This window comes from Trichosurus vulpecula, chromosome 6 (assembly GCF_011100635.1).
Source record: "Trichosurus vulpecula isolate mTriVul1 chromosome 6, mTriVul1.pri, whole genome shotgun sequence".
NCBI classification, from domain to species: domain Eukaryota; kingdom Metazoa; phylum Chordata; class Mammalia; order Diprotodontia; family Phalangeridae; genus Trichosurus; species Trichosurus vulpecula.
Window position 1 is genome coordinate 12,862,990 of NC_050578.1, and position 23,084 is coordinate 12,886,073.

A 23,084-nucleotide genomic window follows, 5' to 3' on the forward strand; every position below is an offset into this window, starting at 1 on the left:
ACACTTAAGATAAAAAAAATCAATCACCCTGTGTCCATCCCCAATCTGGTCCACCTGGATCCGTTACCAGGAAATTTGATGGGAAGCTTGACAGATAACTTAACAGACTCATTCCCTTTGCCCCTCCTCTACTCTGGACTCCTTATTGGTCAAGTTCTTGTCAATCTAGCCCAGATCTGCATTGGATTGAAGTAAATAGTTGAAACCATAAGGCTAAAAACTCCAGCAGAGGTGACAGAAAGAACCTATTTAATTCAAGGATTAAGAATTTCCTCCTTCAGGGCCACCTGTAGAAGAAATATGTTTCAGATAAAAACTCAAATCCATTATAGGATTTATCTGTAACTAGCAAATGGAAAGTGCTGCTTGAGGAGAGACATCAACATAGCCTCTGAGCAGCTCTTCTGTCTCACTGACTGTGGAGAGGGATAAGAAAAAAATTGACCTCACAAGCCATACATTCCAGTCCTTGCATTTTTTTAGATGAAAAAAAAACTGAGGTACAGGGACTTGAAGTCACTTGCCTAAGGTCACAAGTAGAGTGAGGTAGAATTAGAATCCAGGTCTTTTGACTTCAAAGCAGTAGAGAGTGAAGTGGAGAAAGCCCTGAGTCTGGAATAGTAGAACCTGAGTTCAAATACAACCTGATACTTTCTAGCTTTGTAACCCTAGGCAAGTCACTTTACATCCTTCTGCCTCAATTCCCTTATCTGTGAGATGGAGATAACAGCAATAAGAATAATAATACCTCCTTCTCAGGCTTGTTGTTAATCTCAAATGAGATAGTATTTTAAAGTGCCTGCCCCAGTACCTCGCACTTATCAGATACTTCGTCCTTCCTTCCTTCCCTCTTTCCTTCCTTCCTTTCTTCTTGCCTTCCTTCTCTCTTTTCTTCTTTCCCTCTTTCCTTGCTTCTTTCATTACCTCTTTCCTTCTTTCTCTCCTTCCTTCCCTCTTTCCTTCCTCTCCTGCTTCTCTCCTTTCTTTCTTTCTTCCTTCCCTCCTTCTTTTTTTCCTTCTTTCCTTCCTTCTCTCCTTCCCTCTTTCCTGTCTTCTTTCTTTCCTTCCTTCTCCCTTTGCTTCCTTCTTCCCTTCCCTTCCCTTCCTTTTCTTTCTTCTTGCCTTCCTTCCTTCAAAGCTAGTGTTCTTTCTACTGTATTTTGAGCAGTAAGAGCATAAAAGGGAGCTCTGTGGTCAGAGAGGCAATGGAAAGAATGTCAATAATATGGAGTTACTGTACCAGCCTGGAACAATGGAAAAAGCAAAGACTTTGGGCACTATCCCTGGGTTCTAATCCAGCCTCTGCCACCTACTAACTGTGGGGACTTGAGTAAGTTACTTAACTTCTCTGGTCCTGTTTCCTCATCTGTACAATGACTGAAATATGCAGCCTCTGAACTCCCAATTTCTAAAAGCAACAATGTCTCTGCCTTGAGATATCACCTATGTGAGCTCATGTTGGGAAGCAATGAGGTACAGTGGCAAGCACCCTGACTCTGGAGTCAGAAGAACTGTATTCAAATGCTGCCTGCCTGACTCTGGGAAAGTCACTCATTCTTCATCTACAAAATGATAGGACTGGCCTCTATATGACCTCTGAGGTCGTTTCCATCTCTAAATATAGGACCTTCTGACTAAGATAGGCAGCCTCTCTAACCTCGGAAACCTGCTTCCGCATCTGTAAAAGAGAAGACTGAACTAGACAGTCTCTGAAATCTAGGAGCTTAGTCTGTGCTCTGGAGACATCCGAAGCAAAACAACACGGAGCATCTGAGACAACCATGGACAGCCAATTGTTTCCCTATAAGCTGAGAAGATTCCTATAGAACAAAACCATAATTTCATTGGGGAGGAAATTTCATTTCTGACTTAAGTAATATTTATGCCAGATGATATATTTGGGGACACACTTGTTGTTTTATCAGTGTAGGGAACTAAACTCCTTCTACCAACAGAGATGGCAACTTCTTCTCTGTCATCCACCTCAAGCATTGACTGGGGCACTAAAAGCTTCAGTGACTACCCCAGGACCACAAAGCCAGTATGTTTCAAAGGCAAAACTGGAACCCAAATCTTGCTGACTTTGAAACTGACTTTCCATCTTTCAGAGGTGGTATTGGAGATCCGTACATGTCTTAGTGGTCTAATAAGGAAGGAAAAAAATACAGGTAGGCAGATGAAAATATAAACTACAAATTTTGGAAACAGATGTGATTCTGGGAAGTCGTTATTAGATAAAATGTTTATGAAAGTAGATAAACTTTAGTTCACTTAGAAATGCCCTGAATCTTGAAACGTTATGACCCAACATTGCCCAGGTTTTTTTTTTCCTCTTTTCTTCCTCACATGAAAAAAAAAAAAAGATTGCCAGTGAAAATGAAGGAATGGAAATGACAGATGTGCAGTAAATTTAAATATTATTTACCTTTCCTTTGGTGAAGATAAACTATATTTTGGTTATGTTATAACTCATGCCTCATCCAAAGAGTTGCCAAAGAGCAAAAAGGAACTGATGTTGGCACTTCTCTCTCTGTCAGGCAGTATTAACAACTAATTACAACCACAAGTTGAAGACACATTCTTGAGAAAGAAAAACACTTCTGATGTATAGGTCCTAACTCTTAGTGTTTTCTATTACTTTTCCCCCATGAGGACTTTTGCACTCAAAGTATGCTGTGGGAATATTGTCTCCACTATCAGAGCACAGCAGGAAAAATGATAGACGAGATGTTTATAGGTAAACCTTTAGCAGACAGCAAAACCAAGAATAGAACTCATTACCCAAACTGCCTTGCATCATCTTAGATATGGTGAGGGGAAAGTTAAAGCTTTGGGGAAGCCATTTTTTTCTTATTAATAAACAGAGTGGGATGTCAAAGATGAAGGGCAAAGATCACCTCAGCACTAGCTGTGTCAGGCATCGTAGCCAAGAATTTAATGTTCAGACTGTCAACATGAGAAGAGAGAACGATCTTACTTGCAGCTACTCTCAGAGTCAAAGCTAAATAACTTTGCAGTTAAATATTTACATCCCAGAACCTCCAGGATGGGGTCCAGTATTTCCTCAGCAGGTCATAACTGTACGGTTGAAGAAATCCAAGTGCTGTTTTTATTCTGTGCATGTCTGCTGTATGCTAAAATGACAGATTGGGGACAGAGCAGAGCAGAAAAGTGACAGAGAGAGAGCTGGATGGACTTTTGCAGGTCTCCCTGGGATGTAACTTTCTTAAAAGAAAATGCAGCCACTCTAATTGTCCCTAATCACTGTCCCATTGTGTTAAGTCCACTTTCAGATGGAGAGCTCCTGCAAATTTAAAAAGCAGAGTGATTTCAAGCCTTAAGGTTGAGCATTAGCAAGAATCCATACATTCCTCTTTGCCAAAATATGATCGATGACCTGACCAGATCTATCTTTCCCTGTTGTGTATATGTGTTTTTCTCTTTCAGACCAAATTGCCCTAAATCGAAAAACCATTGTGTGTCCTATGATCGATGTCATCGACCACAATCACTTTGGGTACGAGGCCCAGGCGGGGGATGCCATGAGAGGAGCCTTCGACTGGGAAATGTACTACAAAAGAATCCCTATCCCTCCAGAGCTCCAGAGGGCAGATCCCAGTGACCCTTTTGAGTGAGTATCAGCTAAAAGAAATGCCAAGGGATCAAGGGCAGGCATGGGGTAAACTATTTTAAGCGTGCCCAGCTAGGGACTACTCCTGAGAGCAATTACTTCTAATTAAAAGTAATAAAGCAGGTGGCCACAAATTGCACAAGAATGGAGAAAGGTCAGGACAACCTGTTGTGGAGTATCACAAGCTGGACTGAATGCATGCCATTTCCTTGTCTCAGGCTTTTCTGAGAATTGGGGAAAGTGTGTTACTGTGTGTAAAATAAAGGAAGAGAAGGGCCTGAGTAATAGGAGAGAAATGAAGAAGGAAAGGAGATATATGGCTACTAAAGGTATTCTCTTTATTTTTCCCTAAAGGATTCTCTGAACCGACTATCTTATTATTTCTTCACTGGGAATAGATGCATCAGTCTCTGAGGCTTCATTCTGTTAGTAAGTGCCCTAGTTATGATGGATGTCATCACTCCTCTGTATGTGTTACTGTAATTTAAACACAGGAGTATCAAACCCAAACAGTATCAAGCTGACTAGTAAATCATCTTTGATAAGCCTATTCCTGATCCCAACATTGCATAGATCAGATAATTTACAGTAATGACCTGCCAACTCCTTGAAAACCCCATCTATTTTTATTTCTAGCCCCTCTCCCTTGTCGTGGGGATTTATGCTCATCAGCAGAGGGGAGTGGGAAGACGTGGCTTAGTCTGGCAAACTTCACTGAAAGCCAGCCCAGAGATTTGCCTGGAGATACCTGCCAACTGCTGCCAGCCCTTCACCCTGTTCTTTCCCATTAAAACCTCTGTAATGGTATGGTTAAGATGCACACACACACACACACACACACACACACACACAGAAGAAAATTCTAAATCTCTGCATTCGTGACTTTACATTCTCCTCTAGAGTGAGTTTAAGTCACGATTTCCATCCTGTTTCAGTGTTTAAAAATATGCACTGGAGTGTTTGCATTCCCCAACACTGCCACATTCAATGAAAGCTGGCATTTGATAAACATCAACATATTTTTCCCTCCATTCCACTCAATTTCTATCCACTAGGGACATTTTTTAAAAAAAATAAAAAACATAGACCCTTGGGGATACAACCTGGAGACGGGTTTCAAAAGTGATTAGTGTAATGGAGAAGAGGAAAGAATATTTCTTTTGAGCTTTGGAGCACACTGATTAGGTATCCAGAACTTCAGAGTGTGGGTCTTTCCAGACTTCAAATTCTCAACCAATTACTTTGTGGTTTGCGCAGAGAAATGAAGTCCCTTCGTTATGCTCCCTACTGTTCTGGTAAAGATCCAAGTACATAGAGACATTCTAGAGAAATAGATTCTCTGTTTCTTTTTGATCTGCGAGGAGAAACTACCAAGAATTTGTAGTACACCCTGCAGACATCAAGAGGGCTGCTTATCTTAGAAAAACAGTCAAGCTTATCAGGAGCCCAAGATAGGACTCCGGATCCAGGAGACACCACTCTGAGAACCTAGAGGCAGATAGAGTCTAACTTGTAAGAGAATAGTGATGCCTGGTATGTCATGTGGGTTGCTGTATATACACTGTATGCATATCATATGTGGTTATTTTATTTCCAGGTGACATGATCAGACCCCTGGTAAAAAAACATTTTCAACTGTGTATAATAGAAAGCTGAGTAAAATGGAGTTTCATTGTATTACCATTGGGATAGGACACTTATTCTCTGCTAAGGTCAGATAAAAATGCCACCAAGGGGACCTCAGATAGAGAAAATTGAAAAAAAAATAGAAATCCACAGGCCCTGCACTGACAGTCAGAATTGTTGTCAAGTAGCCTTTTGCTATGGCTGTGACAGTATGAGGCACCTTGTTGAACCCAGTAGCCAAGCAAGTGGATAAGCTTCAGAATTAAATTACCTCTTGTTTCTGTCAGCCACTTACGTGGTGGCTGTACTGTCAAAATTGTATTCTCCTATTGCTACCAGTGTTTCTGCTTAAGACTCCCTTTTATTCTTAGGGATGTGAGCATTTTAGTGTTTTGTAACAAATGAAGCTTCAAGTAGATGTCTGCTTTGATCTTAAAAACCTGCATTGGCCTTCCCAATTGTATAAGAGTGTTTATTAAAGCAGTGTCCAAGCACTCCCCTTATACCCAGAGCCACCAGTTTGCTCTGTATAAGCTGAAATTTTGGCTAAAATTTGCCCTCCTGGGCCTAGAATTTTAAATAGAGCCCTAGTATGTGTGTACACGTGTCCCCCTCTCTCCTCTAGGTCTCCCTCCTCTCTTCCTCTCTTCTTAGTCATCCTCTCCCCTTCTCTCTCCTCTCACTTCTCAGTTCTCTCTCTCCCTTCTCCCTTCTCTTTCTTTTTCCTCTTCCCCATTCATCCTCTCCCCTTTCTCTCTTCTCTTTTCCCTCTGTCTTCCACTTTTCCTTCCTTCCTCCTTTCCCTCTCACCCCATTTTCTCCCCTTCATTCCCTTACTGTTCATGTTTTAAGATGCTTCAGCCCAAGTTTAGGTTTGATGTTAATGAACAGAGATCCGGAGTAGCAGGGTAAGATGGAAGGCAAAAAGAGGGGTCAAAAAAGTCATATATCACAATTACACATTCTTTCCACACTATATATCTATATCTCTCTCCATATATAGATATACGTATGCATATATACATACATACGTATGTGTGTGTATGTATAAAGAACAACTTTGTGCTGTGTATACAGAAGCTCATCTACAAGGATACTTGAGCTTAGTTTGTTTGTCTAGTTTAGTCAGTTTGTTAAGTACTTGTTTGAACCTTTAGAGACTGTGGACTCCTTGCCCACTAGAGCATAAAGCATGGTGAAAAGATTGTTGGATCTCTTCACAAAAGACTTGGGTTCAAATGTTGACTATACTACTTAATCCCTAGCTGACTTTAGGTAAATCACTTTACTACTCTGTGGGCTTAAGTTTCCTCATCTGTTAAAAAAGCGGGGGAGGGGGCCAGGAGGGATTGGAAGCAAGAGAAGGGAACAAACATTCATGATGTGTCCAGCATTGTACTAAGTAAGGTCTTTGCAAGTATCATCTCATGTGGTCCTCACAGCAACTCTGGAAGGTTGGGGCTATCCACTTTAAAGTGGAGGAGACTGAGACACTTAACCATAGTCTGTCTCAGTTTCCTCCCTCATAAGGGATCTCCCTTTTTGATACATGCTGGCATCTTCTCTATGACTTAGAGTTTTAGAGTAGAGCGTGGCACAGTATCCTTGCAATCCTCACCTCAGGGAGGCTGAAGTTGGCAGCTCACTTGAGCTAAGAAATTCTAAGCTATACTGAGCTAAGCCAATCACATGTCTGAACTAATTCTGGTTCCGTATGGTGAGCTCCTCAAGAGTGCAGGACCACCAGGCTATTTAAGGAGGGATGAATCAGACCTAGTCAGGAACAGAACAGGTCAAAGCTCTCATGCCCATTATAAGGGCAATAGGACTTATAAATGTGGTTTCTGCACTTCAAATCTGCATGCAATGGGGAATTGTTATTCAGCCATTTCAGTCATGCCCAACTCTTCATTATCCCGTTAGGGATTTTCTTGACAAAGACACTGGAGTAGTTTGTCATTTCCTTCTCCAGCTACAGAGGAGGAAACTAAAGCAAAAAGAGGTTAAGTGACTAGCCCAGGGTCACACAGCTTGTTAGTGTCTAAGGTCAGATTGAACTCAGGTTTTTGTGATTCCAGACCTGGAGCACTGCACCACCTGGCTGCCCTGCAGTAAAAGAAATCAAATCTTATAGTTTTAGAATTCTTTAGGGGACTGAGGGCTAAGTAAATTTTCCTAGGTCACATAGCCAATATGTGTTAAAGGTGGAACTTGAACCCCAAGTCTTGCTGGGTCCAAACACAGCTCTCTATCCACTATGTCATTCTTTCTCTCTCTCTCTCTCTCTCTCTCTCTCTCTCTCTCTCTCTCCCTCTCCCTCCTTATATTTATATATATATATATATACATATACATATACATATATCATATTATATATATATATTTTATTATATATATTTATACAAAAAAAAATACAAAAAATAGATACAAGGTAATGGCACCGATGCTAACAACTCACCAATTACATTTGTCCCAGGCATTTTTTCACTGATACTTGAAGGGATGGTGTTTGATGAAAAGGCAACTTTTGTTTAGAACCCAACAGAACTGAAGGCTGGCTTTTCACTCCCAAAGCCTCCCCCCACCCCCGAATTATGACTACTCCAAGAGTCTCATGTGGTAGAGTTGCTAGGCCCAAGCAATCAGTTATTCTGATTGAATTAAGCTCTAATAAAGAGTAAGCACAGGTTATTTTCAAGAGTTATATGAAAATTAAAGGTCAGTCAAATCTCCCAGAAACTGTTAAACACAGTCGTCCTCATTTTTATTTGGTTGCACATTATACTGTGAAACCATTTCTATCGTCTTCATATCTTTGTACTCAAATTTCCAACACACAATGACATACAAAATGTTGGCAATATACTTTAAATTCCCATGTTGAATGCAGGACATATAATCAGGGAAGGCCAGTATCCACTGGAATTTGGGAAATCACCAGGTCCAACCTGATCTTCTTATAGGTGAAGAGAATGAAACTCAAAGATTCATAGGATCATAGATTATCACCAGAATGACCTTAGAAGTCATCTAGTCTAATCTCCTCATTTTGCCAACAAGGAAAATGAGTCCCAGAAAGGTTAAGTGACTTATCACAAAGCTAGCTAATGGCAGGGCCAGAATGGGAATACAAATCTCCTGATAACCAACCCCACTTTGTTGCCTCAGTTTGAAAGTTCTCCTGGTAACCTGAACAGTGTAGCTTTAGTGTGTGTGTGTGTGTGTGTGTGTGTGTGTGTGTGTGTGCGTGTGCGTGCACATGCCCATGTGTGCACGTAATAGGAGTATCCACTAGATTTTGAGTTCTATTTTGAGTCTTTTCTAGATTAACCAAGATCATTTATCAAAGGCAGTAAGTAGATTGGTAGTCCATTATTGATGGTACCACAAATTGCCCAGTCTCGGACAAGCTCCTTAGCATCTCTATGCCTGTATTTCAACCTCTGTAAAATCAGGGTCATGTCATATACCAACTACTTTAGTGAGATACTCTCCTTAGCTTAATGGAAAAAGAGCTGGCCTTGGAGGCCGGAAACCTGGGAGCAAATTTCACCTCAAACACACGCTAGCTATGTGACCCAAAGAAAGCCATTTAACTTCTCAGTATAATAGGCAGCTCTCTCTAAGACTACAAAATGCAAATCAGATGTCAGTCTGAATTGTTAGAGGGTGTTCCTTACATCAGTGAGTCCATATCTCAAATAGAAATGGGACCACTAAGCAATACATAAGAATCCTTGCAGCTGTATGTTGGCTTAGAAAACCCCATATTAACATTAACAGTCTTCTACTGTATTTTAATTTATTTTGTTAAATACTTCCCAATTACATTTTAATCTTCGTTGGGTTGCCTTCTATTTGACACCTCTGCTCTACAGCAAAGAAATACCTACACCAAAGAAACGGAGAAGGGAAGGATTTTTGAATTCCTTAGAGAAAGAAAATGTCCAAATGCTGAATCATATATCATGACTAACAGTCAGGAGAACTGAGTACTAGTCTAACATCACTAACTAACTATGTAGGAGTGAGGAAGTAACTTCACCTGCCTTGATTTCCTCATTAGTAAAATTAGGTTTTTGGATTAGATGTTCTCTAAGGTCACTTTCAGCATTATAATTTTGTTGGCATGCTAAATACTTTTTAGTCTGATTTATTCACCTGGCATGACCTGGTATAATATAGGACATAATTCTGAAAACTGTCCAAGAATCTCAGAGTTGGAGGGGTTCTCGGATCCATCTGGCGCAACACATAACTAACCAGAAATCACCTCTGCTATTTCTCCAATGAAGCTCATCTCAATCCAACCTCTGGAGAATTCACACAGGAGACAAACCACATAAGATTAAATGGATGTGGGAAGTGCTTTAAGCAAAAAAGATATCTCAGTGAACATCAGAAATTCATAATAGAGAAAATATAAATATAATCAATGCCAAAGTACCTTCAGCACGAGTGGACAGCTTAGTGAGCATCAGAGAATTCACTGTAAAAATAATCCTATAAATGTAACAAATGTGTGAAAGCCTTCAGCCAAAGAAGATATACTACAAAGCATCAGAGACTTTGCACCAGAGAGAGACTTTAGGTGGAATGAACAACTTTGTCGATGTGAGCAATTTTATATTGGAGAGAACCTACAAATGTAATACGCATGGAAAATCTTAACTGACTCAGGCAGCCAGGTGGTGCAGTGGATAGAGCACTGAGCTGGGAATCAGGAAGACTCATCTTCATGATTTCAGCTTCAGACACTTACTAACTGTGTGACCCTGGGAAGGTCACTTAACCCTGTTTGCCTCGATTGCCTCATCTGTAAAATGAGCTCGAGAAGGAAATGACAAACCACTCCATTATCTGATAGGCAGTATCCAGTACCAAGAAAACCCCAAATGGGGTCACTAAGAGTTGGACACAACTGAAATGACTGAACAGGAAAGTACATCCCTAACTCAGCATCAGATAATTCATAGAAAGAGAATAGATATAATTAAAATGTAAAGTCTTCAGCCAGTGGGAACACTAGAGTAAACATCAGAAAACTTATCAAGAAGGAGACCTTAAAAATTCATATGGAAAAACCCTGTAAATATGATTAATGTGGGAAAGCCTTCAGCAACAATTCAGTCTTTCTTCAGAATATTCATGCTGGAAAGAGACTTTATAAATGTAATTAACATAGGAAAGAAAGAACGGAGGCCTGTATGGTGCTTTGGCAGTTTCATGGTATGTTGTGGCAGCACCATCTCAAAGAAGTCAGTCAGACCAGCTCTAATCCAAGTACAGGAATTTATTGAGGATTGATGCTGCTCAGAAGCAGGCTAGGTTCCAAGAGGAACCAGCAACTTCAGAGAAAGCAAGATAGATCTTTATAGAATAAAGATGCAATTACATAACTGAAATTATGAATATTAAAAAGGCAAGAGGTGTTTGCCAAGGAATTAGGTAATAGGGTTCAATGGTCAAACATCCTGGTTGTGCTACTTTCTGTTTGGCTAGCTACTATGGTCCTGTCTGGTCAAGATGGATAGTTAGGGACTGTGGTGTTGTCTTGGGCTAAATGGATGATGTGATTGTGGTTGAGTGCAAGAGCACACCTGTTCAAATATGTGAATAAGATCTGGGGGCAGTAGCTAGCTAGGGGCAGTGGCTGTATTGAATCTAAGGGCCTGAGGCATGCTTAAAGCCAGATTGTGTGGTTAAATCAGGATATGCCTGAAAGGAAGTTAGAATATCAGGGCTAGGGGCAGCTTTATTAGGATTCCACCTGTGTGATAGAAAGAGAATTAACTCTGGAATCTGAAGTTCATATCCCACCCCTGACAATTTGCCATGTGTCCTTATATATAGGTCACTTCCTATTCCGCAGACCTCAGTTCCTTCATCTATAAATTTAAAGGGTTGGAGCAAATGGCTTCTGAGGGGTCTTCCAGTTCTAGATCAGCAATGGCATGATTGTTATTACATTAAAAAAATTGTCTGGGAGAGAAATCCTGTATATGTGGAAAAGTCTTTGACTAGAGGATCTATCTTAGTGGACAGAATCGCTCACATTTATGTAATATCTAGCATTTAGATAACATTGCTTGAAAGCAAGCCTGCACAACATACAGCCCACGGGCCAGCTTGCAGCCCACCAAAGGATTTTGGGCAGCCCACAAAAAAATGTAGGGTTGCCGCTGTATGCTCTCTCCTGTTTGTCACGTGACCTGCAGAAAACAACCATCCTCAGCCTGTCTCTAGTCTAACCTATCTGCAGCCCAAAGAAGTTTAGCCTACTTTAATGTTGACCCCTCCCTACTGCCAAGCTGTGCAGGTCTGCTTTAAGGTTTGGCCAGTAGTTGTTCCTCACAACCACCCTGTTATCATTCCCACTTTACAGTTGAGGAAACTGAGGGCAAGAGAGGTTAAATGGCTTATCCTGAGTCAAGATGCCAAGTATCTGAAACAGATTTTGAACTCAGGTCTTCCTGACTCCATGTCTAACCCTGAGCCACCTAGCTGCTAAAGAGAATTTATGGAGGAGAGGAACTCTAGTAATGTCAGTAATTTAGGGATACCTTCAGCTAATGGGAACATCATAGTGATTATCAGATAATTCATGGGGGAATTTGAATGTGAAAAGACCTAAAGGTACAACTATCATCTTAACATCAGAAAAATCCCAGTGTAGAGAAAGCCTTTGAAATATAATGAACATAGGTGACTCATTAGACAGATGAATTAATACTGATAAGAAACCTTAGGAATGTAACTCATTTGCAAAGGCCTTCAACCAGAGTTCACACCTTCTCCAACATTAAAGAGAAACTGCATGTACTAGATGTAAACCTTACAAATGAAATTTGCTTTGATATTTCTGTTAGGGAGCCCTTCTTCCAAAATCCAGATAGTAAGATGCCACAAATGGCTGAGCCAGCAGAAGCAAGTGATTTATAAAAGAATAGGCTAATACTTAGTTCATTATGACATAGTTGTTGGACTCAGAGTAAAGACACATATTCACAGTAATGGCGTTAGTTCTGGTTCTAGTCCAGATGAGCAGTGATCTTTCCTTGTCTCCCTTTCCTCCATGCTACCAGCACTCATAGTCCTCATAATCGTTCCAGGTGAGAGGTTTCCCACTTGTTTAAGCAACTTTTTAATTACATGATTACATGCTGTTTTCCCATAGAATATCATCTCATTGAGGATTGAGACTCATTTCTGTCTTGTTTCCCCAGCTCTGAAGACAGTACCTACTGCTTAATAATTGATTATTCATTGATCAGTCGGTTGACCATGTTTTTGATATCTGTGGATCATTTTTATTCCTTCAAAGAGAAAACAAAAACAAAAGTTTAATAGTTCCGTCTTCTCTCTGTTATTGTCAGTTAACAACATTTCATCCAAAGGCAGTGTGGATGGCACTCTGGGGCTACAGTTAGGAAGATGTAGGTTTGAATCCTATTTCAAACCCTGAAATTGTTTGACCATTGGCAAGTCATCTAATTTCCCTGAGTCACAATTTCTTCATGTGTTCAGTGGGAATGATAATGGAACCCACCTTATATAGTTGCTATGAAAATCAAGTGACATCATGCATAAAACGTTCTTTAAATAAACACATTTCGGGTATTATTATCATTATTATCCACCTCAAGCAGCAATTCTGTCTTTTCTCTGACCCTTCCTTTGTCTTCAACAAAACCAAAAAAGTTATTTTTCAAACTTAACATCTATCATCAGCTTCCATTCCTCCTGACCTTTAGCTCTTTCAGCATTATCATATTCCTCTGAGATTTTTCATCCTTACATCCTTCTCTTTTACAGGGCTACATTGATCTTTTTAACATCTAAATTGGTTAATCCACTATCATAGACCACTATCAATATGTCAATATTAGGACATCTATCAAGCACCCACAGTTTCTTTTAGACCACTTCCCCCTTTCTTTCTCATTGGAATGGTTTGTGTTGCTAAATAAATTCCATCTTTGAGGTTTCCCAGCTCACTTACAATGGATTCCCATGAATAGTGTTAGACCATGGGATACTACGTATGTGTACTCCCCAAATATAGGGAGTGATGCAGAGTATGCCCAGCTTTCATCTCCTTTATCGTGAATTCTAACGTGGAGTTGTCACTTCCTCCCAAGGGTCCCATCAGTTCTGTTTTAGCAGCTAGTTGCTCATTAGTCACAGTCAGATATAGAGCAGAGCACTGATGGTTCTCTCATCACATCTTCCACCTGTCAAAGAAATTATCATTAAGGCAAGTCAAGAATCTGTTGGCTTCTCAGCTTTTCACAAAGAGCAAGAGTTCAGCAAATGTCAGCATAGTTGAAGGACCCTTGCCTTCAACCACCCTGGGTTTGTGATCTGCTTCCTGAACACTGCGTCTGTTTTCTCTTCTGTTCAGGTGCTCTATAGTATGCTCTCATCACTATTGCATCCAGTGCCCCCCATTTAATCCCCACCTTTGCATTCTCTCTCATACTTCCTCTTTCAGGCCATGGATTTCCTCACAAAAGTATGTCTTTTCAAACCTTTAGGCATAAGACAGAGTGCTAGATCTGGAGTCAAGAAGACCTAGGTCCAAATTCTACCCTTGGGACATAGTATCTAGTCCCAAGTCTATCACAGGACGTAGTACGTAACCATGGGAAAGTCATTTTATCTTTCAGAGGCTCAATTCCTTCATCTGTAAATTAAGGATAATAATATCTATATTACCTATATAAAGGGCCATTGTGAGGCCCAAATGAAATGATATGTGTAAGTCATATCAAAAACATTAAAACAATATAAAAATATCATTCTTTCTCATATAAAATGCTATTCTATTGTTCTTCCATAGACATAGTGTAGTCATGAATCCCACCCCACCAAATCTCAGAGATAGCAATGAATCTGAAATCATTTACTTGGTTTGGAGATCACCCATTCACCTTGTTTATTAGCCATACTTGCTAAATTTGAGCCTAGACAGCTATAGTCATGGTTTGTATTTCTGACTCACTTCTTGGATCACTTTGCCTGTGATTACTGGTTCCGTCTGTCAATACTCTTGTTCCAATCTTTTTGCTGCTCCTCTCTGTGGAATTTGGTTGAGAAAACATATGTAGGTAGCATTTCACCCTCTCCTTTAATTTTCAATTTAAAGTCCTCTCAATCACAAGGCTATAGGTAAATACATTTTAAACAACCCTCCTTAAGTACATCAAGTGGTGTACATATAATGTTTAATAACCATTTCTCCAAAATAAAAATGTGAACCAACACATTTTAAAAATTTTTATCTGTATTATTAATATTTTTCCATCACTTTCTTAAGTTTAAACGATCAACAAAACAATAACTCAAGTCCTGATTTGTAAGGTATGCCAATTTCAGATGTCTAAATGCCCACACTGAAAATTTAACAACAGGCTCTCTAGAGTTGGTAAGAGTTGGCCCCAACTCACCTCTGACTCCATTCCTGCCAATGGTCTGCCAATCCTACAATAAGCTAGAGAAATGAAAGGTATTATTATTACTGTTACAAAAAACAATAGTTATGCATTTGTATAACTGTTTGCTAATCTAATTTTTAACTCTGTGCCTAGAAGGAATACAATATTATATTGAAAAGACTTCCCATCATATAGAGTTGCTTTTTTTGTCCAGACTATACATAATATACATCTCTGGTAAGGACAACCCAGAGAACTACACAGATATCTCAAATAAACAACATACATGGACAAGTTCAGAGCAACCCAATTTAACAATATTCCAGAATTGCATAGGAAGTTCATCATGGCCTGCGTCGTTTGGGGGAAATGGCATGGCACTTTTAAAGATCCTAAGCTTGTCCCTAAAACAAAAATCCATCTTTTCAACATTCATTTCCTTCTCTTGCTACCACATGGTTTGAATCATGGAATACCATGATATCTAGGAACCAAAAGTGTAAGTACCCTCAAAGGGTAATAGAGAGACACCTAGTGGGTATAAATAGGCTGCAGCATCTTACCAAGGATCAAGATTATACACAGAGAGGCGTAAAAGGTATCATCAAAAAGATATATGACTGGAAAAGGACATATTGAAAAAGATGGATAACATATAGACCTGAATGCTATATTGGTGCCTATGTAATATCAAGAGACAAAGAGACAGCATGGCACCATGTTAGATGAATGCCTTATTAAGTATTTGCAGAAAGAAATGGGAGACTTCCTTTGCTAGGATGCTTAGGAGACTGTCCTAAGCTTAGGTACCTTGATAATATGATTCAAATGACTATACACAAGCAAGAGGTTTATAGAGGAATAAGTTTACTTAGTGTGATGGAAAGGACCCCCCCCCCCCATTTGTTAGTGGCCCTTTTAAATTAGCTTGTAAGAATATAGGTATCAAATAAAGAACAATGATAGATATTGATGGTTCCCATTATGGGTTCTGGGTCTGGTTGGTTCTGGTTTAGTTGGGCACCAAGACCTTCACTTGTCTCCTTTTTATCTTCAGAGAGAAAATGCCAAAGAGACGGCAAATACAGCCAGCCAAGAGTAAAGAATCCATTAGATCAGAGAAGGTACCATGCTCCTTGCACTGGGTAGTTTTATACATCCAAGCAGATACTATGTATCACATCACCAATGCAAAAACCTTCTGACATGCATGAAACAAAGGAGCTTTAGTAATCTAGATGTCCTTATGGTAGGGGGCTACTGATGACCAGCATCCCTCAGTCTTCTGTGGCTTCTAATCCTATTTTTTCTTTTGTCTAGGCTAGGGATTTCCTCTTGGAAAACCTTATCCCACAATGCAGCTTAGAAATTTCCTCCCTTAAAATCCTGGCTGCCCTCTTGAACCTGCTAACTCCCTTGTAATGTGCTTGGGTGTGGCCATAGCATACCCCAATAGCACAGGATAAAGAGACATGGATAGGCTGTGAACTGGAGGGGACAGTCCCTTCAGTGAGATCACAAATCCGTTGAGTGACTGAAGTGAGTTCACAATATTTTTGTAATGTTAAAAACAAAGAACAATCAAATATTCTCCCATGCATGCTGGATGCTGCAACTCTGTTGCTCTGTACAGAGATACGAGTATTAATTGGACATTGAATCCTAGAATTGTGGACTGCTAATATTTACAGATGGAAGGGACAGTAGAGGACAGCTGGTCCAAGTTCTTAATTTTATAGATGAATAAGCTGAGGGCTAGGCTAGTCAAGCAATTTGTCACGTGTTGGATGAATAAAATGAGAAAGCTTTCCTTCAAAATAACATTTTTCTTTGCCTTGGAATCCCAGGTGAATATATGAATGAGAGATAGCTCCCCCTTCCCTTAAAAAATAAAGAAAAAAGAAATGAGAACTTCCTAGTGACTTAGTAAATCAAGAACCTGAAATTGGGTCTAAGAGCAGAGAGATGAAAGTGGGGTTGAGGGGTGGGTGGCATCTGGTATTGTAATTACACAGAGAGTACTGACAGTTTCACACTCTCCAACGACCACTAAAAACCCCACAAATTTCCCAATCACTAAAAGTAGGCAATAGAGGAGACAGCCAGGAGATAAGTAGCTATAGATACACACACAGACACACACATATATACACACATATATATGTATATATGTATCTCAGAGAAAACCCTGTTCTATATTGCAAAGCTACAAACTCATCCTTCTTCAGAAATCCCCATTTCCATAAGCCAAAACTAATGATCAAGTTTGTTGAGCATTTATTTAGGCCAAAGCTAACCTCACATACTGCAACATACTGCAATTAACATTTAGGCCAAACCCCTCACATATCACATTTAACAAAAAATGGATTTTCCAATGCCCTGCAGGAAAATGGAAGAGCAGAGTATTAGAAATTCACTAGGCCAATACCCTAAGTACATGGAGGAACTACAAGATCAGAGAAACATAAACTCAAATCCAGGAGAGGCCTCAGAGGTCATGCTGTAAACTGACCCCACTCATTTTACAAATGAAGAAAGTAAGGAACAAAAAGGTAAAGAGCCTTGTCCAAGGTCACACTGCTAGTAAGTGACCCTGAGATTTGAACTGTTCTGCTCTTTCTACTATAGGTAGGTTGATTCTCCAAAATAAAAGCTGAGACTAAAACTGTTGTAAACTAAGGGAGTACTGTGATAGGAAAAAAATACACACACATGTGTATGTGTGTATATCATTTCCTCACTATCGGAAAGCAGAGCAATTCAACCCAACAAGTAATTCATTGGGCTCCATTCCAAAATCCTTATATGATTCATGAAGAAACAAAGTGATAAATCCTGGCCTATTATATCTCTTTCCTTTACCAGAAACAAGTAAAGTATAGATGCCAGCAATCCATGAAAGTTTTCCAACTGTTGGGTCAGCAAATTCACTCTGAAATTCGACTCCAGAATAGAGTGATGGAAAGAATGGAGATCATGTAATCAAAGTACTGAAAGGGAACATCTAGGCCAAGCCCACCATTTTAATAAATTAGGAAAAAGAGGCCCAGAAAAATCAAGGGATTTCCTCCACAAATATACACTGGGGGTCGAGATAGAATGAAAGCCTAAGACTCCTAGGGTTCCTTCTCATTAATAAGATTACCATCTATGAAGATTGCCCTCCCCTTCCTTCCTTCCTTCCGTCCTTCCCACACAGGAGGGTAGGTTACATGATGCCGTTGTTGTGGTTGTGGTTGTTGTTTCTCCCAGAAAGGCAAGAAAACTTTCCCCAAGATTTGATTGGCTTCAGGGGCTGAGGATCAATCTGAGCATTCCTTGACACAGCTTCCTGGTGGCCTCTGGCTGAAATAATATGGCTTGCTGGTCACCTAAAAGCATAAAAACGCCCACTGGAGTCCTTCAGACTTGGCTGAAGTTGTAAGATGTCCTATTTCCACATGGAGGCTGTGCCTGCCCAAGTTAAATGTTACAATATCCTTCTTGAATATCCATTCTATGCTATAGCAAAATAGACATCCTTTTTATTAACTATTGAATGACCTAAGAGCGTCTCATTTCATTCCAACACCAAACCTAAACTAATGGGGAATCAGCCTGTGTCAGGCCCGCCCATTACATTCCTAAAACTTCCTTCTCACCCGCTGCTTAGGGAATATGCATTCTTTAAAATAGGGGAAAATTGGGCTGAAGGAAACTAAAATCTAAAGCAGCAAGGTGGCTTGGTAATGCATCAGGATGACCTAAACTCAAATCTGATGTCAGACACTTCCCAGCTGAATGACCCCATGCAAATCAACCTCGGTCTACCTCAGTTTCTGAATCTGTAAAACGGAGCTAACGAGAGCATCTATCTCCCAGTGTTATGAAGATAAAATGAAATAGTATTTATTAAATTCTATTATTACTACTAATAATTGATCATAATAATTAACTCTCGTAAAGAATATTAAATATTCCTCAAAAAAAGCATGCAACTAAGGAAATTTCATACAACATGAAAGCATTCCTGGCCATTACCAGTACATTCCACGGATAACTGCCCTCAGCCACCAAAGCTCATAGATTGCCTTCCTTGACAACCACTAGATTATTTTACAAGTGAAATTGCCCAGAGCTTTTCATCACAAGGCATGTTGGGGCCATTGTATTCAGTAAAGTTGCCGTGTACAGAGAGAAGAAGATAAATGAGTGGATTTTGTTTCACTTCTTTAGAATGCAAAAGAAAGGAACAGCAAGAGAGGATGAGGTTATTTGTTGCCTGCAGTTAACCACCAGACTTTGTCAATACCTTATTGATTGAAATGACACGACATTCAAAATTATAAAATGCCATTTGAACAAATCCCTATGAGGGGCAGTAGAGCTTTACTGTATGTTTGGAAGCCAAAATACTTTCTTTTAAGTAAAATGCATTTCCATGGATCCCATGAAAATTTCATTTCATCCTATATTGGCCTCCAGTGTCTAAGAAAAATCAAAATGTGTTGAAACCATAGAGTAATAATATCCTTCATAGTATAATTGGAAGGCCGCTGTATCTATGGTCAGAGAACATGGTTTTAAATCCCAGCTCCTGCCACTTAATACAAGAGAGACCTTAGATGAGTCACCTAACCCCTCTGGGCTTCATTTTAATCATCCGTTAAATGAGGGAGTCAGAGTAGGTGACTTCTGGGATTGTGTCTAGTCCTAAGTACACAATCCTACTATTATTCTTTTTGTATTTGAATGTTTCCCGTGGTTGCTCTTAAAGGTCATTTTAAATTTGATTAATTGTCACCTACCTGAGGTTAAGCGTAGAGCTTCCTGAAGCATGTACTAGGAAGGTTAGTGACCAAGCACTTATTTAATATCTGCTTAATAGAGAGCACCAAAGATGGCCCTTCTAGATCTAGGATTCCATTCTCATGGCAAAGCACAGATTCTATAATGGTAATTGTTCATTAATTGATACTGAAAATTTGAAACATTTTATACCACTAGCAATGTGGAGAATAGACCTGTGATTCATTGGTATAGGGTAGGGAATCACTTCCAGGTACTCCATGATCTGTTGATGAATTTTCTTCTCTTTATAGTCTTCTTTATAGTCAACGTAGTTTTGCTTTAAGCAAGTCATCATTTGGTCTAGACTAGGGGTTTTTTACCTGGGTTCCAAGAATTTGTTTTAAGGTTTGATAACTATTCCAATATAATTGGTTTCTTTTCTAGCATCATGCATTTTATTTTATGCATTTAAAATGATATTCTATATAAAATTCATTTGTTTTTCTTTTGGGCATGATCATTGTGGAAATTTGTTTTACTTGACTATCCATGTATGTAACAAGATTTTATTCTTTCATTATCAATTTGGGGCAGGAGGGAGCAAAGACAGCTTTTGATAACTGAAAAAAAATTATTTTATAAACAACATTCTGATAAAGAGTCTACAGGCTTTGAAAGACTACCAAAAGAGACCATGACAAAAAGAAAGAAAAGTGAAGAATCCCTGGTCTATGGTGTGAGTCACATAGAGATACTGAAAGACTCTCTGACAAATGAGTTCACATCCACATATGAGTCATGTAAAATACTAGAAAAAATATTTCTTGGCCCACTTAGGACAAAAAGGGAATCCTTTTTGTTGGTAATGTCATTTATTAATAGGTGGGAGAGGTAAGGACTATTGCAGTAAACCACTCAACCCCAAAAGCAACTCAAATATACCCATCATGTCTGACATTCACGCACATTTGCTCCTAATTTTGCTAAAGAGCAAGTAGTATTAAAAAGGAGATGATGAGCTTGCCATCTTGTTTATTTGAAGACGTAAGAAGTATGTAATTTGTGTCTACATATTTTTAACCCATGAAATGTTAAAAAATCTTTATCCTGCAAATTTGGAGCAACATTAGAATGGGTCAAAGTGTTTTATTGATCCTCACAGGATATGGATAGATGGACAGTAATACAGCTAAGGACAGAGTTTCATACAGCTTCCCTTACCCCTACCATCCCATAGGACAGCATGTAAGATGATTCACTTGTCTAATGGTGAGCAGCCCTGGTAGAAGGCACAAAGCACCTGTTTTCAAACTAAGGGTTTGATTTTCAACAAAGGGACTTAAAAGGCAGCTGCCATAACACCACAGAGCATGGAAACCCTCAGGATAAGTGTGGTAGAAACATAACTGTAAGCTTAAGAAGAGTTTCAGCGGCCTAACTAGAATTCAGTGCAGTTAAGCCTTAACTATATCATCATTGTAAAATAGGAAGAGTAGGGCCAGAGACTCCTCTGATTATTCAGATCCCTTCAGAGGAAAGCTTATGTCACATCCATCTAGGTCAGAATGAGAGTTTGTAGTAGGCCGTGACAATTAAAATGTGAGAATGGATATGAAAAAAGTTAGAATTGACAGGACAGAATTGATTAGATGAAACATAATGGAGAAGAAGTAGGAGCCAAAGAAAATACCAACGCCATAGTCATTAAAGGAAGTTTGAATAGTAATGCCAGCAAAAGAAATTTTAACTTAACCTTCTAAGTTTAGAAGCCAGTTTAGGGAAAGAGATAATCATTTCAGTTTAGATATATTATCTTTGAGGTTCCAGTTTAATGTCCAGATAGAGAGGTCCCAAAAGCAGTTTAATGTTTGATAACTATTCCAATATAATTGGTTTCTTTTCTAGTACCATGCATTTTATTTTATGCATTTAAAATGATATTCTATATAAAATTCATTTGTTTTTCTTTTGGACATGGTCATTGTGGAAATCTGTTTTACTTGACTATCCATGTATGTAACAAGATTTTGTTCTTCTTTCATTCTCAATTTGGGGCAAGAGGGAGAAAAGACAAATCTGTCTTTTGCTAACTGAAAAAAATATTTTTAAAACAATATTCTGATAAAGGGTCTACAAACTTTAAAACACTACCAAAAGGGTCCATGACAAAATAGTGGATCTAGAGATTATTGCTAGAGTTGTAGGTTTCTCTTTCAGTCCTTACCCTTACCTTCTTGCATTGCTCCTCCTGCTGGATACTTATTTCCTTTGCCTTCCGAGACTCCAACCTCTCGTACTCTCCCTCTACTTCTCTAACAACTCCTTCTCTGTCTTCTTGGCTAGCTCTGCATTCTCTTCTTGAGCTTGGCCACTCCCTCCCTCTGTTCATATTGTTGTCTGGGTTTTTATTTAGCAAAATTAGAATCTAAGGATTTAACTAATTTTTTTTTTGCTTTACTGCCTGAATACAGAGAGATGACCTAGGTGGACAATTGAGTTGCTCTATCCACAAGGTTTTTGTGATTTTTAAGGGATTTTTCCTTTTCATTCTCTCTCTACATTCCATACATCAGCAATTTCATTCATTACCAAAGCTTCAACAAATACCATGAGGTTTCCTTTGCCTGTCTGTCAGTGTGGCTCCAAGTAAGTCCCTTTGTAATTGATATGTGTAAGTGTTCACACTGAAAATTTGACAATCATCTTTTAGGAGCTGGTACAAGAACATCCCTGGCTGCGCTACAGAAAAGAAGGGATAAAGGAAAAAAAAATTAAGAAAAGAGTAGGTCATTGGGTTTAACATACCATGGAAGAGGTAATTCTTTAGGTATGTCTCACCTTCTTCCCAATACACTAACCACAATTCCTTTTTATTAAATCACTATGTAGATGTGATTCTTCTAATCTTATCTTCTTACCATTGGACAACATCTAGCACACCATTCCACCTCTGAAACCTAGGAAACCCACCATTAAAGCTCCTCTTAGTTTAGCTTATGTTTTTTGCTTAGAGCTGTAACTAGCAATTTTCACACCTGGGGCAAGATCGCAGTGTAGTGCAGAATTTTTTCACCTTTTTTGTGCCTCAGACTGCTTTGGCAGCCTGATGAGGCTTGTGAACCTGCCTCAGAATCTTATTTTCAAATGTGTAAGATAAAATACACAGGATTACAAAAGGAAACCAATTGAAATATAGTTATTAAAATATAAAGAAAAAAAAAGAGTAAGTCCATGGACTCCAGGTTAAGAACCTCTGGCATAGTGGAAAGAAAAATAGCTCTAGAATCAAGGGACCTAGGTTCACATCCCACCTCTAAGATCTGCTGCCTGTTTAACTTTGGGCACTACACAAACTCCCTGAGCCATATTTACCTTATCTCCATAATCTCTATATGGCCTCTAAAGTCCTATCAGGTTCTAGATTTATGGGATGGATATGAAAAACATCGATTACAAAGAGACTTCCTTGGAGCCACACTGACAGACCTGCAAAGGAAACATGCCCTGAGATGCAAGGTTTCATTGCTGCTAAATGAGCAGCAGAGCTGCCAGCTCCAGTCACCTAGCCCTACTTACAGACGTAGTTTTGGTCACATCTTTCTTCTCAAATTGATATT

The 23,084-nt window shown here is 39.3% G+C and overlaps 1 protein-coding gene across 1 annotated transcript in view; it reads left to right on the plus strand.

Annotated features, from left to right (window-relative positions):
* GALNTL6 (polypeptide N-acetylgalactosaminyltransferase like 6) overlaps nt 1-23,084 on the plus strand; it is a 1,125,319-nt gene that overhangs the window by 866,283 nt on the left and 235,952 nt on the right. Inside the window, exon 8 of the mRNA XM_036763330.1 lies at nt 3,448-3,631. Within this exon, the coding sequence (XP_036619225.1) occupies nt 3,448-3,631 (184 nt within the window). The remainder of the gene's footprint in view (nt 1-3,447; nt 3,632-23,084) is intronic.